The sequence below is a fragment of the Dysidea avara genome, chromosome 2, assembly GCF_963678975.1.
Source record: "Dysidea avara chromosome 2, odDysAvar1.4, whole genome shotgun sequence".
In the NCBI taxonomy this organism is placed as follows: domain Eukaryota; kingdom Metazoa; phylum Porifera; class Demospongiae; order Dictyoceratida; family Dysideidae; genus Dysidea; species Dysidea avara.
The window spans coordinates 26,484,452-26,500,264 of record NC_089273.1 but is presented as its reverse complement, the minus strand read 5'-3'; the positions used below and the strand labels follow the sequence as shown (position 1 = coordinate 26,500,264).

General features: G+C 37.2%; 1 protein-coding gene across 1 annotated transcript in view; it reads left to right on the top strand.

Annotated features, from left to right (window-relative positions):
* Positions 1-13,566, top strand: part of LOC136247962 (hemicentin-1-like) — a 55,006-nt gene extending 41,440 nt beyond the window's left edge. The window contains exons 17-18 of the mRNA XM_066039781.1: positions 13,163-13,483; positions 13,562-13,566. Of these exons, the coding sequence (XP_065895853.1) occupies positions 13,163-13,483; positions 13,562-13,566 (326 nt within the window). The remainder of the gene's footprint in view (positions 1-13,162; positions 13,484-13,561) is intronic.
* Positions 13,567-15,813: the final 2,247 nt, after the last annotated feature.

Below are 15,813 nucleotides of genomic sequence, written 5' to 3'. Positions count from 1 at the left end.
AGTATCCCTCTCAGGTCAAACAGACCTGCCATGTGTTCAACTACTACCACACCTAAATTAATATCACCAAACTGCAAAATTGTTTGCCATCTGGTTGAACTTAGTGCCATTCAAAAATTCATCAAAAATACCTATCTTATCAATGTATGGCAATTTTTGCAAGCCTAATGTGCTAAAATATCCATGGTTAGTCACTTTTATCCATAGGCCTAGTCTGGAAGCTCTCCTTTCGAGCTCAAAATCCACAATAATGCCAATCTCAACCAATTTTCAACAAATATAAGAAACTTTGCACATCAAAATAAATATAATACTTTACCTCTCTGAACTCTTGCTGTACCATGGTCATTTACAGGCTGGCTTTGGCAGCTCCATTAGCAATGTTAAAGTCCATCAAAATTGCCAATGTCACTTTTTTGCCAGGTATAGGAACTTATACAAGTTCTTCCTCTCAAAACTCTTTCTGAAGCCTTCAATTGCCTTCATCCATATAGGGCTAATCTACATCATTTCTTCAGTCTCTTGGCAATGTCAGAACAAGGCAAATATGCCCTACCAAAATACCACTTACTGTGTATTTGTTACATAGAGCTAATTAATTTCCATGAAAAAATCACAAATAAAGCCTATAGATATCAATGACAAATGCGACCGGATCTGCAAAAAGTGGTCTCATAGCCTTTCCAAATTTCCAAGTTTGACGAGCCATAACTTATCATGTATTTAATCTATTATCTTAGTATTACAGCTAGGAACAGTGCTATGTTAGGAGTGTAAAGTGACCAAATTTCAGGCTGGTACCATACTCATAAGTCAAGTTATGGATTGCCAAGTTTATGCAATTGGAAAGGCTACAAGAACCCTTTTCGCAGATCCAGTCACAAATAGTTCAATTAGCATTGTTCTAAACATTGCACATAACATGAATAGAAATTTTGATTATGGTTCTTGGTAGTCATCAAACATGATCCAATTACATTGAGTATTTGTAAGTGAGATAAGTACAAATGTAGTGAGGTAATTGGACCTGCTACACATATTTCTATCTTTTAGAAATTCCTGTAAATATCAATATACTGTGGCTATATACAGCTACTCTATTAGAACGGTCATTTATTGTATAAACCATACTCCATACAGTATTGACAGCTAAACTGCAAAAATATCTACTATGCGTGTGCAGCATAACCAAGGAACTAAAGTATTTGCCTAGTAATAGAAAGGTTCCTGGTTCAATTCTTGATTATGTTAGCCACTAGGCAGAAGTCTATTATACTTTTTAATATTCCAAATAATTCTTTCTGGCAAAATTTACCTATTATTCCCACAATTATTACCAGGATTTGTGCAAAAACTAGCATATTAGTTAGAATTTTACAGAAGTGACAGCTATATTAGAATTATGGTCTCGAAGTTTACTGCTCTATTACAGTGTAAATGACTGTTCTATTAGAGTATCTCAATCATTTTAACTGTTTTTATGCTTGCACTGTTTCATTGTTGTATCTAAAAGATTTTTTCACCACACTACAAGAAAGCCTTATAATTCTGCACTAACTGTTCCTAGAACTCATCCAATTATTCCAGAATATTCTCCAATTCTTTCCACCACCTATTATTCCCAAAATTATTCCACCATAACAGACGCGTCCCTACTAGCTACCTTGTTGTTGCAGGGGCTTAGCCAGAATTTTCTGGAAAGGGGTTAAAATTTGGTATTCATGAATGTCTTTGTGAGAAGGCCTGGGTGCTTTCCCTGAACCATGTTTGAATGCAAAAATGCACACACACACACACACACAATGTTCCCTTGGGCAGTAACTTTATAAGATGCTAAAACCTACACACTACAGCTTATAGAAACTATAAGCCTATTACTATAAACTAACTAACCTTCTAGCAGCTATAGTATTATGTGATTCAAACTGTCTATAGCCCATGCTTGCAAGCATGGACCAAAAGCAATAACAAAATAGACTAACAGCTGTTGCTTCAAGCCAGTAAATGCATATAACCATTAACACTAATGAAATAATGTGCTGTGATGGATGCCCAGTATGCAAATTCATAGAGTAGATTACTCTGTTACACATCAGTGCCTGCTTTAGAGAACTTTTACTCAATATGCTTCACACATCTTGGTGCTTTTTAAGTACACACATACATTAGGGTATAAAGCTGCAGCTACCACCAGGATCAGGTAACACAGTTAAGCAGGACATATGTGCATAGATGGATTGCATTCCATCTTAAGAGCCTTTGAGATTAAAGCAACTCTTAACTTGCTACTTGTTTAATGCATGTTCCTGTCATGCAGACACTAGTAGAGTTTTGGTGTGCACGCACAGTTTCTAATAGGTGACCAGAAACTCATTTACAACCATACAAAGAAATGCAGCACGTAGCTATAGATTATGTATTCAACCAAAAGCATTCAAATATTTGAATATAGCTAGTTCAACTCTATGAATGACCAATTAGCTGCCACCACCCTTTTCTGATGTCATTACTTATGCAGTTCATTAGCAAATAGCCAACTTCAGAAGAACTTTACTCCTCATGCAATATTATTGCAAGTCCATGTACACAGCCAGCTACTACCACATATCAATGATGATCCCATCTAGACCTATGTAGTTGGTCCCATAATGTTATGTAGGCCTACAGGTCTCCAAATCTCCAGTAAACCTGTAAACTATCTTGGTCAACATAAAATGTGATATTGGACTGCCACATCTTCTTACATGGGCATAAGCCATTCAACTTTAAACCAACATTACAATCAATAAACCACCTAAGTGCTAAGCCTAAATACACCTCTACAACAGTATTAATAGTCTACCATAACCTCTTAGTATATAGTACATACATACATAGCTTAAATCACTATTTATACAATCAAGAGTCCGTAATATACAGATACATGAAAGTTTATAATTGTTAGTGTAAAGGCTGACTAAGAAATTGATAGGAATGCTTTTAAGTACATGAATATTTTTAATGATGTGGACAATCTAAAGTGTACCAACTGCTTTCATTGACCACTAGCTATGTATATGAGTGCGCTTAGTTATGATCATTTTAGGGATGAAATCATTGCTCTAAAAATATACATTCATGCTCGTATATATACCAACTGCATTCATACATGCCAAGGGCGGATCCAGACTTATGGAAAGGGGGGGTCAAAGATGAACTGAGGCACTATATTGTTTCTGGTTTGATAAGGTGAGACCAAAAAAAGAAAGGTCATGACCAGCTGACAATAGCTGCCCACCTCACCAACCACAAATTTATAGTTGATAAAGTACATAAAAATCGTTAAATAGCTCACTACACACTGTTCTAATACTGTGACTGCTTTATTAGAGTGACTGCTCTATTAGTAGAGATTTCCAACTAAATTAAATAATTAGCATTCCATGCATTCATTGGTATGACAAATATTGTGCTTTTTTCAGCATCATTTTAGTGGAAACCCCACCTCAATCAGTCGTTCCTATCAAAAGATATAAGGAAAAGAAGTTGACAGTGTGATGATTTTTGTGTACAGCATTTTCGATGCTTGTTGTGTATATTGCATGGCACCAAACACAATATTCAAAGTATCATAAATCTAGATAGGAAACAAATAACGACATGAAATTTTCACCACATATCTATTTTATGACAAATGGTATATGAACTAGGTAAAACCTCTCAAAAGTGACCACTTCTTTGTAGACTGACCACTCAGAATATTACATGAATAAAGCAAGTGATTCACAAATAAAACTGTGTGTATTGTGTATTACTAAGTATACACAGGTACCTAATGCATTTTCAGGGATAACTAACTAGAAAATTAGCATTATTTTATAACATGGTAAGTACTGGCATCACAAGTCACAATTAACACATACTTCGGAAACATGACAATCAGATAACACAATGTAAGAGCAACATTATTTTTAAAATAGATTTGTTTGGACACTGCCCAGCTTTATTTGTCACACTGTAAGCACTAAGGATGACAATTATTATAACACAATGACATCACTATACTACAAAGAGAAATTATAAATAGTTTTTGATCAAAATTACAATCACTGAAGCTGCTATAAAATGGATCAAAACAGCAGTAAATACACCAGAATATAACAACAGGTAAGTGTGAAGCCATGTAAGGCTGGTATCACATGCCAGTCTCCACTTTTGAAAAGATTATGCTCAACCTTGAACCTTATTTTGCAATTCCGTGCAAGACAACAAACTGCTCACCTTCAAACTATACTTGCATCAATGCAGGGGATGCATGAAGTCCAGGGTGATTGTAATACTGAATTCTGAACAGTGCTGCTAGATGGCGATTTACCATTACAAGGGCCATATTTACATCGTAATCCAACATCAATCGTCCTCCAATCAAAAAACACATGGAAAAATCAAAATCAGCATATATGGTTTGCCCAGAACCACTTTCTTCATCCTCATCAGCAGCAGATTCACGCGGAAATACTCAGAAACTTCAGCTATCACCGGTGCCACATTCTTCCTATTAGAATTACGTACGCAATTATTTGTATGGGCTCCCTATGGGAATTTTTATTTCTCAAATTTTGATTTGCATAAATACCACATGGATTTTAATCCACTAAAGTGCATTACGAAGTACGAAGCATTGACTACCATTAACTGGAATGGCAGCTTGTGAAACGTTTATTGAAGATGCATAATTTAAGTAACAACAAGTTGATGTGCTACTTCTAAAAACCAGGCGCCATGCAGCTAGCTAACTCATCTGGAATAACTATAGACAGTATATACTACTGTGAATTAACCAACTATGTATTACTACTTTACAATAGGGTAGTTTGGGTTGTGCAACAATATAATTAGCTATTTCTCGTATTTCGTAATTCATGAAATATTCGTAATTCGTTCAATTACGTTGCTATGCACTGCTAAGGAAGCGTTTGTTAAATAAACCGCTTTTACCAACATATTACGCACAAAACTATCTTCTAAACTGTTTTATAGTGTGACTAACGTGTTTTTTCCCACAAATTCTCTCGACAAAGCCTCAAAGCTGCTCTTCATTTTCGTTCGCGTACGTAAGGGATACGCCCCCTTTCAACTCGAAGCGATAGGCTATTCCTGGCAGTGTACGAGGCCTGCACCGTTGTTTTTCAGTTGCTAAATGCCTGAAAACCTCAAGGGGAAGGTAGTCTGAGGAAAGTCACCACACCCTATTATTATTATTATTATTACCCGTATTTCAGTCCGCCGAAAAGAAACCACCTCAGAGCAAAGTTCACATGTGCAGAAGTTTAATACAGACTTCATTTCACTTTTACTTCTTACGTAAAAGCTGCTTTTACCGTTATTAAACGATTTTGCTCACGTGGGTGCGTACGGACAAACGTAGGTAGATAGGTATAGATAGATAGGTACATACACACAAACTTTTAAGAAAACGATTTCAGTAAACCAGGCGCGCGCCCACATCCGGCCTTCGGCCGGCTGTGGGCGTGCGCCTGGTTAAAAAATATGTGTGAAAAATTGGTAGGTTGGAAATCGCTACTATTAGAGTATCTCGATCTTGGTATGCTAAAAATTTTTGGAGGCCCCTTTGATCCCCTGTATCTGCCCCTGCATGCATGGATTGCACTCAATCACATTTGCTGCATGTTTCTTCCAATTCCCCGCAGCTAATAACGAAGCGGCAATAGAATAGGTCAAAACACAATTTTACATCAACCAACAAACAAAGTAACTTCTACTTTAACAGATTACCAAGAACCTACAACAGTCTACCAGTACTTGACTTAAATCAACCTTTTCCCACCATTAAATCACAGTTACTCAAGATCTTCTGGCAGCATTTTATAAACAATTTTAACTCTGACAATCCCCACAGTATGCACTTTGTTTGCCCTTGTAGTACCTGCTCCAAGTCTCCTCGCCCACCAAACTTCAGCAGTAATTAATCTTTTTTTTTTTTTTTTTTTTTTTCTTCTTCTTGCTCTCTCTTAAAATAAGTACTTAGCTATATAAGTAAGTTTATTATTAAATACACATGTAAGTTTTAAAATTATAGGATAGTTCAACTATATACCAAATGTAAATGTATGTAATAACCTTAGCCAGCTAACTTAATTTGATTGTAATTTTATACATTCAATTGTAATTGTAAGTTGTACGTATACTTTTTCTGGCTGTGGACACCAGTTGCCCACAGACCATTAATGCAGGCCTTGCCTGCATTAAAAAGCAGTTAAAATAAAATAAAGGAAGCCGGCTTGCTGTCATCCAGAACTAGAACAATGCTTTTGCTCCATGGGAGACTTACCTGCAGGTATAACTATGTAAAGACTGTCACAGCATTGTTGTCACTGTTATCCTGATATCGTTCATAGACATTGTCTCTCCCACTGTTTTCAGTTGCCAGGATCGCCATCTTGGATGCCACGCATATATAACCTTAAGCTACAGTATCTATACGTAGCTAGCTACAGTAACTAGCTACAGTGCTACATGAAATTGGCAGCTACAAAGATAATAATAACATGGATAGTTTTTTTGCTGGCAAAAGGGATAGAGGATAGCACTGCCGATTGAGAGTCAGCTGGGTGCATGCCAAAAGCGCTCATTATCTCTAGTACACTACCTCACAGTGAATTGCTTTATAGGTGACTGCAAGTGCAAGCTAGCCTAATGTAGGGAACTTTGCAGAAAGACATAGGAAGAGCTGCATGTGAGGTAAGCAGATGCGGCTAATTCATGATTCACTGTTATTATTATTATTATTATTATTATCTATCATTGCATGGCAGCGGGATTCCATCAATATCACATCACTAGCTAAAGTCAGCAACAAAAGCAGCCAGCTACTGATTCTTTAAAAATTTGGACCGTTGACGATGTCTTGTGCTAGTGGATTAAATTACGAATTAAATTCTGGTATTATTCTTCAAAAAAAATGAGTATTGTGTGGATGTCAATCAAAGTTTGGTAGAGGAGAAACTTGTGATCATGGCTGGATCTTGTGACAGTTATGAGTGACACTGTACCGTATACGTTAATTTAAGGTTTGTCACAGAAAGAATTGCCGCAACAATATTTTATTATAACAAAATTTTACAGATGCTAGCTATAACACACTGTCAAGAACTAGCTAGTGATGATGCAGATTATGAGAAAAAAAATTCACTCAACTGACTCAAGTGGAACAGCTAGTTTAGCCATGTTACCTATAGCTGAACTCACTGCAAGGTAATTTCCTCTAGCTGGTTTCTCTACATGGTGACTTGTTTCTAGCTGATCTCTCTAGTGGGTGTTCATTTGTAGCTGAACTCTCTACAGGGTGTTTTGTTTGTAGCTGAACTCTCAACAGTATGGTTTCTTTGTAGCTAAACTCTCTGCAAGGTGACTTCTTCTACCTGATTGCTCTACAGGGTGACTTTTTCTAGCTAATCTCTATACTGGGTGACTGGTTTCAAGCTGCACTCCTTCTAGGGTGATTTGTTCTTAGCTGAACTCTCTACAGGGTGACTTGATTCTAGGTGAACTTTCTAGAAGGTGATACATTTGTAGCTGAAATCTCTACAGGGTGATTTGTTTGTAGCTAAAATCTCTGCAAAGTGACTTGTTTCTAACTGATCTCTCTACAGGATGATTTCTTATAGCTGATCTCTGCAGGGTGATATTGTTTGTAGCTGCACTCACCACAGGGTAGTTTTTTTGTAGCTTACCTCTCTACAAAGTGACTACTTTACATCATGACTTGATGTAAACCTACTTTACATCATGACTTGCTTCTACCTGAACTCTCTACATGGTGATCTGTTTGTAGTTGAACTTTACTCAAGGTGATTTATTTGTAGCTGAGTTCTTTACAGGGTGACTTGTTTCTAGCTAATCTCTCATTAGAGTGGCCTGTTTCTAGCTGAATTCTTACAGGATAGTTTTTTTGTAGCCAAACTCTCTACAGGATGGCTTATTTATAGCTGAACTCCTACAATGGTGATTTGTTCTAGCTGAACTCTCTGTAGGGTGGTTTGTTTGTAGCTGAACTCTCTACAAAGTGGCATCTTCTGGATGCGCTCTCTCTGGTTCTAGCTGATCTCTCTACAGAGTAACTTGTTAGTGAATCTGAACTCTTTGTAGAGTGGGTTAAACTCTCTATATACATGATGACTTGTTTGTAGCAGAATTCTCTACAGAGTGAATTGTTTGTAGCTGAACTTTCTACAGGGTACGTAACTTGATAGCTGAACTCTCTTCAGTGTGATTTGTAATATTCTGAATCTCTACAGCAATATATTATTTGTAGCTAAACTCTCTACGGGTGACTTACTTGTAGCTGAACTGTCTATAAGATTACCCTGTTTCCAGCTGAACACCCTACAGAATTACTTGCAATGTAATAGAATTCTGTAATGGAGTAAGTCATAAACTAGCTGAATGCTCGATTAGGGAGACTGTTCTAATAGAGTAATTCGATCTCACATTTGCTACACAGAGTTTGCTTTCGAATCATAACTCAGTGGTTTGTAATCTAATTGCTCTATACTACTGCAAGTACATTCTACTACGAGGATTTCAGCAACATACCAATTTTCAGCTCACTGCTCTAAGAGGTTTGCCCTCGGGTTTGCCTGGTAGGCGTGAAAACTATTGGTCATTTTATTCACGAATCTCAACTGCGCAATTGTTACACACCTTTAGTTAGTTCTGTGTTGTATCTCCATGATCTTTATTTTGATTGCTTTCAAACCACCGACAGGTGCTCCGACAATGGTTGATCTATCCTCAAACCAATTGTCAACTCATTCCATGGAGCGGTTTACCCTGTAGACATGACAACAAATTGATCTTGTTTTACGTGAATAATTGAATATAAATTCCTGAACCGTTCATCGGATTTGCACCAAATTTGATATTAGGATTCACCTTCTGACCGCCTTGCTATGTGCCAAATTTCAAGGAGATTAGAGCTTGCATTTTCGTTTTATAGCAATTTTTTTCATGTGTGCAAAAGACAAAGGATCTGCTACTCAGTTTTGCAAGAGATTGGCCAAACTTTTGAGTGCTAAGCACAGTCTTTCTTATGGAATAGTGATGGGGTGGCTGAGATGCAAATTAAGCTTCTCTTTGTTGAGATCTGCAATTATGTGCATTTGTGGTGCCAGGTCCAGTTTGCGTTATCCCGCTGCTGAGACACTGATTGCTGTGCAGGTCGCTGAGACCCATATTTAAGTTCACTTGTATTTGCTTATTATGTACTGTTTTACCTTATGTAAAAAAAATAAAAAGATAAAGATAAAAAAAGAGAAGATGAAGAAGAAAACGAAGAAAAAAAATTGAAACTTTGGCTGCCCGTATATCGGAAACAGCTTGAGCGATTTCCTTTACATTTGGAATGTGGACTTCTCTAGCTAGCGGGCAACTATGCTGCAAATTTGGATCAAATCCGAAAGGTATCACTAAGGTACAAAGGTGTAAAAATGACGTTTTCTTTGTTCCTGTCAATATATGTGCCATGCCAGTTTCTTGGGCCGCACAACACACTATCGTGTGCCTTGATTTACTACATATATTACGTAGGGTTTCCAATATAAAAATTCGACTTCTTCAAAACAATTTGCTAACTGCTGTTACATGTTGGACTGACTCTTCCTTGAATACAGCTGCAGTGGCAGTAACTTCCATTGCCTTCTTGGGGTATAAATTTATCAAAATATCTGCAAAATCTGACATTGAAAGCCATAACTCTCAGAAGCCTTGATCCTTTATAGCAATACTGGAGCTCAGCCTTTCTCCATGAATAAACCTTCACCTATAAGTATTGATAGTTTGATTGGTAAGGTAGCTTTCCTGTTGCTGCATCATTTTAACGCAATTTTGGGCTCCAAAGCCGGTTTTCATCTATGGACACCAAACAATTGCTAGTCCAAACTTCCTCACTCCACAGTAGTAATCATCCATCAACAAAAAAGTCACATACGAAGTTTGGAATCACCCAACATATTTTTTAAACCAGAGCCAAAGCAAGCCACTACGAAATCTAGGGTGTGGAACATAACTGCTGTCAAAGAGAAACTTGACTTTGAAATATGCAACAACATTCTCTTCCTGCATGCAATAGTTGGACATTGGGAAAGGTACTTCCCTTAAGAAGTTCAAGTCCAGTAAACACTTTCAAATGCAGGCCAAAGTGTTCAGTGCAGCAACATCTACACCAAAATTATGACATCACGGCTGCAGGAGAGCAAACTATAGAGAGTGGATTTATACAGTGGGATCCAAAGAAAGGATTAAACTCTCTCTGCTAAAAGCGTTTTTGTGAAAAGGTAGCTATAAGTACTACATTTGCTCTTCCACAAACTTTGCCACCTACTTCAGCTGCTGCTAAATATCACAGTTTCTGTGTATATATCCAAATACAAGAGTGGAAAGGTGATGCCAGTGAAATGCAGCCAACTGCATGAGGGTTGAAAGACTATGATGGAAAACTGATGCCTGCATGTGCTAACTGATTTATCACCTGCACCAGATGGGCTGTTGAAAATGATTAGATGTAACTGCCACACTGACTGCAGCAGTATGAGATGCACTTACAAGAAATACAATGTGAAATGCTCTTCTGTTTGTGGCAACTGCAAGGGAACAGGCTGCACCAACTCAGATACCTCAATCCATGAAGAAGACGATACAGATACCAACACTGAATGAAAGCAAAACTTACCATATATATACATGAGAGAATAATTTTCCACTACCATGGCCATGGTTAAAGTACAATTTTGCTATAATGAATGTCATTGTGTGTGTACCTAAGTTAATTTGTACAATGTCAGGTTTGGAATTTTAAAGAATTAAATCCATCTTCATGACAATAGAGAATGAAAAAAACCGAATTGTATATAAAGCTATGTTATTTCTTGGTTTCCATGGTAACACTTGCACCTTCTAGTCTTCATTATGACCCTCTGTTATAATAATGTCCCTTACCATGGGAAAACTATAATTAGACAAGCAATAAATAGCTTAAACCAATATTTAATTAAGTGCATGGGCGGGACTAAATAATGTCAGTTTTGTCCAGTAAAACAATGATAACTTTAGTACAAATCAAACTATGGACACCAAACAAGTATCATCTTGTTCATTGTAGTGAGAGCAATCATTTGATACCAAATGTAAATAGTTTGGATAATGTACAGCTGAAATAGAAGTACAAATCCTATTTTTTTGCTAAAAATGGCTAAAAAGGTCATCCAAAAGGTCACTTTCCCTTTCAGGGACTTTTGATATGTTATAGAGCACATTTTTCTGTGCTAGACACTGTTGAAACCATTTGTGTTGCAATTAGTTTAAGGTTGATCCCTTCTTTTTTCATAAAATGACTGGACTATAATGGTAAAAATTTTAATAACAACAATTCAGGTGAAGTTTGTGCCAAGAATTTAGCAAACTTTTAAAATGTGGTATATACAAAGGGTAAGTCCAAAACATCAGAATAGAAAACAGTTACTGGTATATAGTGACAAGGCAGGATTAATATTTAACAAATGATGAGATCTTCACAGTGGCATAGCCAGATTCATCACATACTACCATCACCTATCCAGAGAAATTAAAGAAGTGGACTGAATTGACTGATGAAGTTACTCAACTACTGTACAAAAATTAGTAGTACACCTTAAAACAACACTACGTCATTTGCCAATGGTTTTATTCTGGCTAGTGGATGAACAGCAATAAGGCTATCCAAGGGCTATTTCAAATTACCATTTCGCATAACCAAAATATTACTAAAATATTTGTATTACTCCACACAATCATTAATCACAGGATAATAGAGTGCTCTCTTGATTATCCAATCCCCTTTGTTACCGAGACATAGCATAATTATAATCAAAAGTTTGAAAGTCCATTTACATGTATTTGTATAGAGAACTCAAATACTCTAATAGAACAGTCAATTCTGCTGTTTGGATGAACAAATGTTAGGATAATTGAGAGAGCACTGTACATCATTTGATACTATTAGTTATTACACTCTTGGTACGGAGTACCTGTATACAAATAAGAACACTGAAAGTAATCCTCACAAAGGAAAGTTAGCATTCAAAAGGAGGTTTTCAATGATGGCATGATCACCCACAATCATATCTTCTTTTATCTCAAAAAGTGAGACATGTAAGATTGACAATCACTTCTCCAGTGTCCATATTTCTCCATTATTACAGGTTTTTGCAATTGAATTCGTCGCCTTTGCAATTGAATTCGTCCCGTTTGCAATTGAATTCGTCGGTATTGCAATTGAATTTGTCCCGTTTGCAATTGAATTCGTCGGTTTTGCAGTTGAATTATCGGTTTTGCAATAGAATTCGTCGCGTTTGCATTACAATTCGTCATAAACAAAACGGCTCCAAGAAACCAACCCGTTCATTAAGAGATGAACTATTTATGCCTTGGAGAGTTACACTTGAGACACTAGAAGGTAATTGAAGCTGGTAGTACGCGAAGCTGATAGCTGTCTGACAAGTTAATTAGCTTGCTCGCGAGTGACCACACCCATCGCGAATGGCGTAGTAGAGTTTGGAATGTTGCTGGAGAGGCTGTAGAGGAAGAATTATTGCCTTATAAAGAGTTGTTTACTACTGTTGTACTTGAACAAGTTCTTGTAGCAGCTGCTACATCATGTTTTCGTGTTTGCCCCAGCTGCCATTCTTGTTACGGACGAATTTAACTGCAAAAGCGACGAATTCAATTGCAAAAGCGACGAATTCAATTGCAAACGGGACGAATTCAATTGCAAAAGCGACGAACTCAATTGCAAACGGGACGAATTCAATTGCAAAGTCGCCGAATTCAATTGCAAAAACCTGTATATACTGCTAGGTTAACTAAATACAGTGTGAATTCAGTGAAATCTGTATTGAGAACACCTTGGGGCCAACCAAAGTGTCCTGGTTATCTTCTTGAAGTTCACATACAAAAATAATGATGCTGCATCCAAACTTAGCATCATATATTGTATGTAATAAAAATTAATTTTATGTTAAGTACGTACTCACTTAAGGTGCATTGGTTTGGTATTGTGCAACAGTTTAAGCCCACAGCATGTTCCAAAATAGTTTTACTACTTATCTGTTGTTTATTCTCTATGTAGTCACTCCAGAAATAACAGTAGCACCTGAGGATATCACTGTTGTTAATAGAAATGAAGTAAATTTTAGTTGCATAGCAATTGGAAATCCTACACCTATAATTCATTGGTATTTCAGTGGTATAGATTTATCAGTACTGAGCAACTTCGATACATTTAATGATGAAGATGGAAGAATTGATGAACATTATGTTACAAACACATTTTGGGATAATGAAACTGTACTCAGTACTTTAACATTAACTACTATTAAAGCTGGCAGATACACATGCATGCCTTCTAACATTCTGGGAAGTGTGAATGCAACAGCTGTGCTAACTTCAGGTTAGTTGCATCTGTTGCTGTGCCAACATGCTTTAGCCTCTATCTTTCAGTCCTATTGTTTTATGGATATATATATAGAGTAATCTTATTGAACAAACACTTAAGTAAATATTTGAATTTGTGCTGATGTTTATCAATAAATTAATGGTACTACGGTGTTATTACATGGATTTTTGTGTATTTGTGATTACATAGTGAGCAAAGCAATGTTTCAACTCCGATTGTTTCCTATTCACAATTGCGTGGAGTGGACAGTAAGTTAGCTACAATTAGAAAGAGTATTAATTTAAAACTTAATGGCATTCATGATTTAACAAATTAATGTACATGTAGTGTTGCACAGATATTCAGGTTGGTCATCAAAAAACACCTATATCGGTTGTATTTTTGTATATCTACCAGAGGTGTAGCCAGAATCCGGGCATCAATAATTTGAGATACTCTAATAGTGATCATGAGCAGTCGAGATCAAAATACTCTAATATAGCAGTCACAGTATTCAGAGAGACAGTGACAGTAGCAAGCTACATGTGTGTAGCTATAAATAAGGAGATACAGTTGGTGAAGGGCAGCTATTGTCATTGAAGGCAGGGGGTTAAGATGGTTCAGACGAACCCCTCTCAGAAACAGAATTTTTAAAGAAACACCCAATTTTACAGCCCTGGAGCTCTCTGGTAGCTACTTGCACACTGGCGCAACTCTGTAGTTACTACCTCTAAGGGACACATTCGAGGTCATATCGCACTTAATGCTGAATCACACGATCAATTGCGCACATGATGTATGGTGGAAATGGCAAAGGGCTGTTGGTTGAGACATATTACAAGGCAGCAGCTGTGATAAACTTGAGTGGTTGTGTTATACGTGTGTCAGATTAGCACAAACCGTGAATAATTTATGTATACTTACATGATGAATGTATTGTTTATTTGTCACATGTTGTGGGCATGTGATGTCTCTAAAATATTGGAGTACAAGCCAAGTCTGAAGTTCAGGGAAGTTACTGACCATCAACAAGAGGATCGGCTAAGAATAATGTATATCTGGGAGAAAGCATTGCCAAGTAAGGAACTCAAATGTGGAGTGCTAAGAAAGTTCAGTGAAGTTGGCTGTCAGTATATTGCCATCTGGAAATGAAGATTAGTAATACAGTAACTAGGTTATAGTTTCTATAAGCTGCATAAACAACAGTGTGTAGGTTTTAGCTAGTTAGATGCACAAACACCACCTTTTAATGTTATTGACCAAGGGCACATTTTGTGTATGCATCAGTTTCGTTCAAATCTGGTTCAGGGGAAGTATCCAGGCCTTCCCCCATGTACTTTGAATCTGGACCCAAAACCTGGCTATGCCCCTATCATCAAGTAATTAACCTTTTTTTGCTATGTTTTTGGTCTACAGCTAGGGCCTGGCATTACCAAAAGTCTGACTACGCCCCTGATATCTACACCAGATCAACACCATGAGATAATTATGTAATTCAACTTGTTCATCCTTTTGACTTAGCTGCTGATCTTTCACAATTAACTGATTGTTCTTTGTCATGAACTGTTGATACTTCTAAGCATATTGTTGACCTAATCAGAGTTATAGTGCTATATTCTAGTCGTGTCAAGGATCTGGTGCTAGGATATTAGAAGTGGATATTCCTACAGTTTGTCTTGCCTCTTACCCTTTGATGGCTTGTTCCTTTTGACAGTGTCCATGCAGTCCTAGCAAATATAGTACCTATGCACTGCTCCATGGCAGTTGCGGGTGATGGATGATAATTGCAGGCAGCCATGTAACATCATGTCTATTTTCTATAAAAATGCTTAAACACATTAATTTTGTATTCATTGTTCACTTGCACCAACAATGTTTATACATACACTGAATGGGTTGCATTCTCCTGAATTACTATGTTATTATCACTGGTTAAATGCACAATCAGCTATATCTGTAGCACTACAGGCACCAAATGGGTATGGACAAGAGTTAATAATAAGAGAGGAGAGTGTCTAACTCCGTATAGTCCTGTAACAGATGATTGCGCAGAAGTTAAACGGCTTCTTTTCCGCGTAACGTACAGACTGGCTAGTATATTTTCGCATTTAACCACAAAGGCTATCCCGGACACAAGGGCGTGCGTTCAACTTGATGTTCACGTTCACCACGAAGAGCATCGCTCTGTTACGTAAAGAAGTATAGCTGTTAACCTCGAAGATAACTCTGGGGGAGAGCGTCTGAGAAACCAATACACTGAAACACTGAACCAAAGGCGGAGTATCGCTTCGAATTTTCACTGCGTCGCCATGTTACCCTACCTTTGAGCATTCTTCAATTGAAGG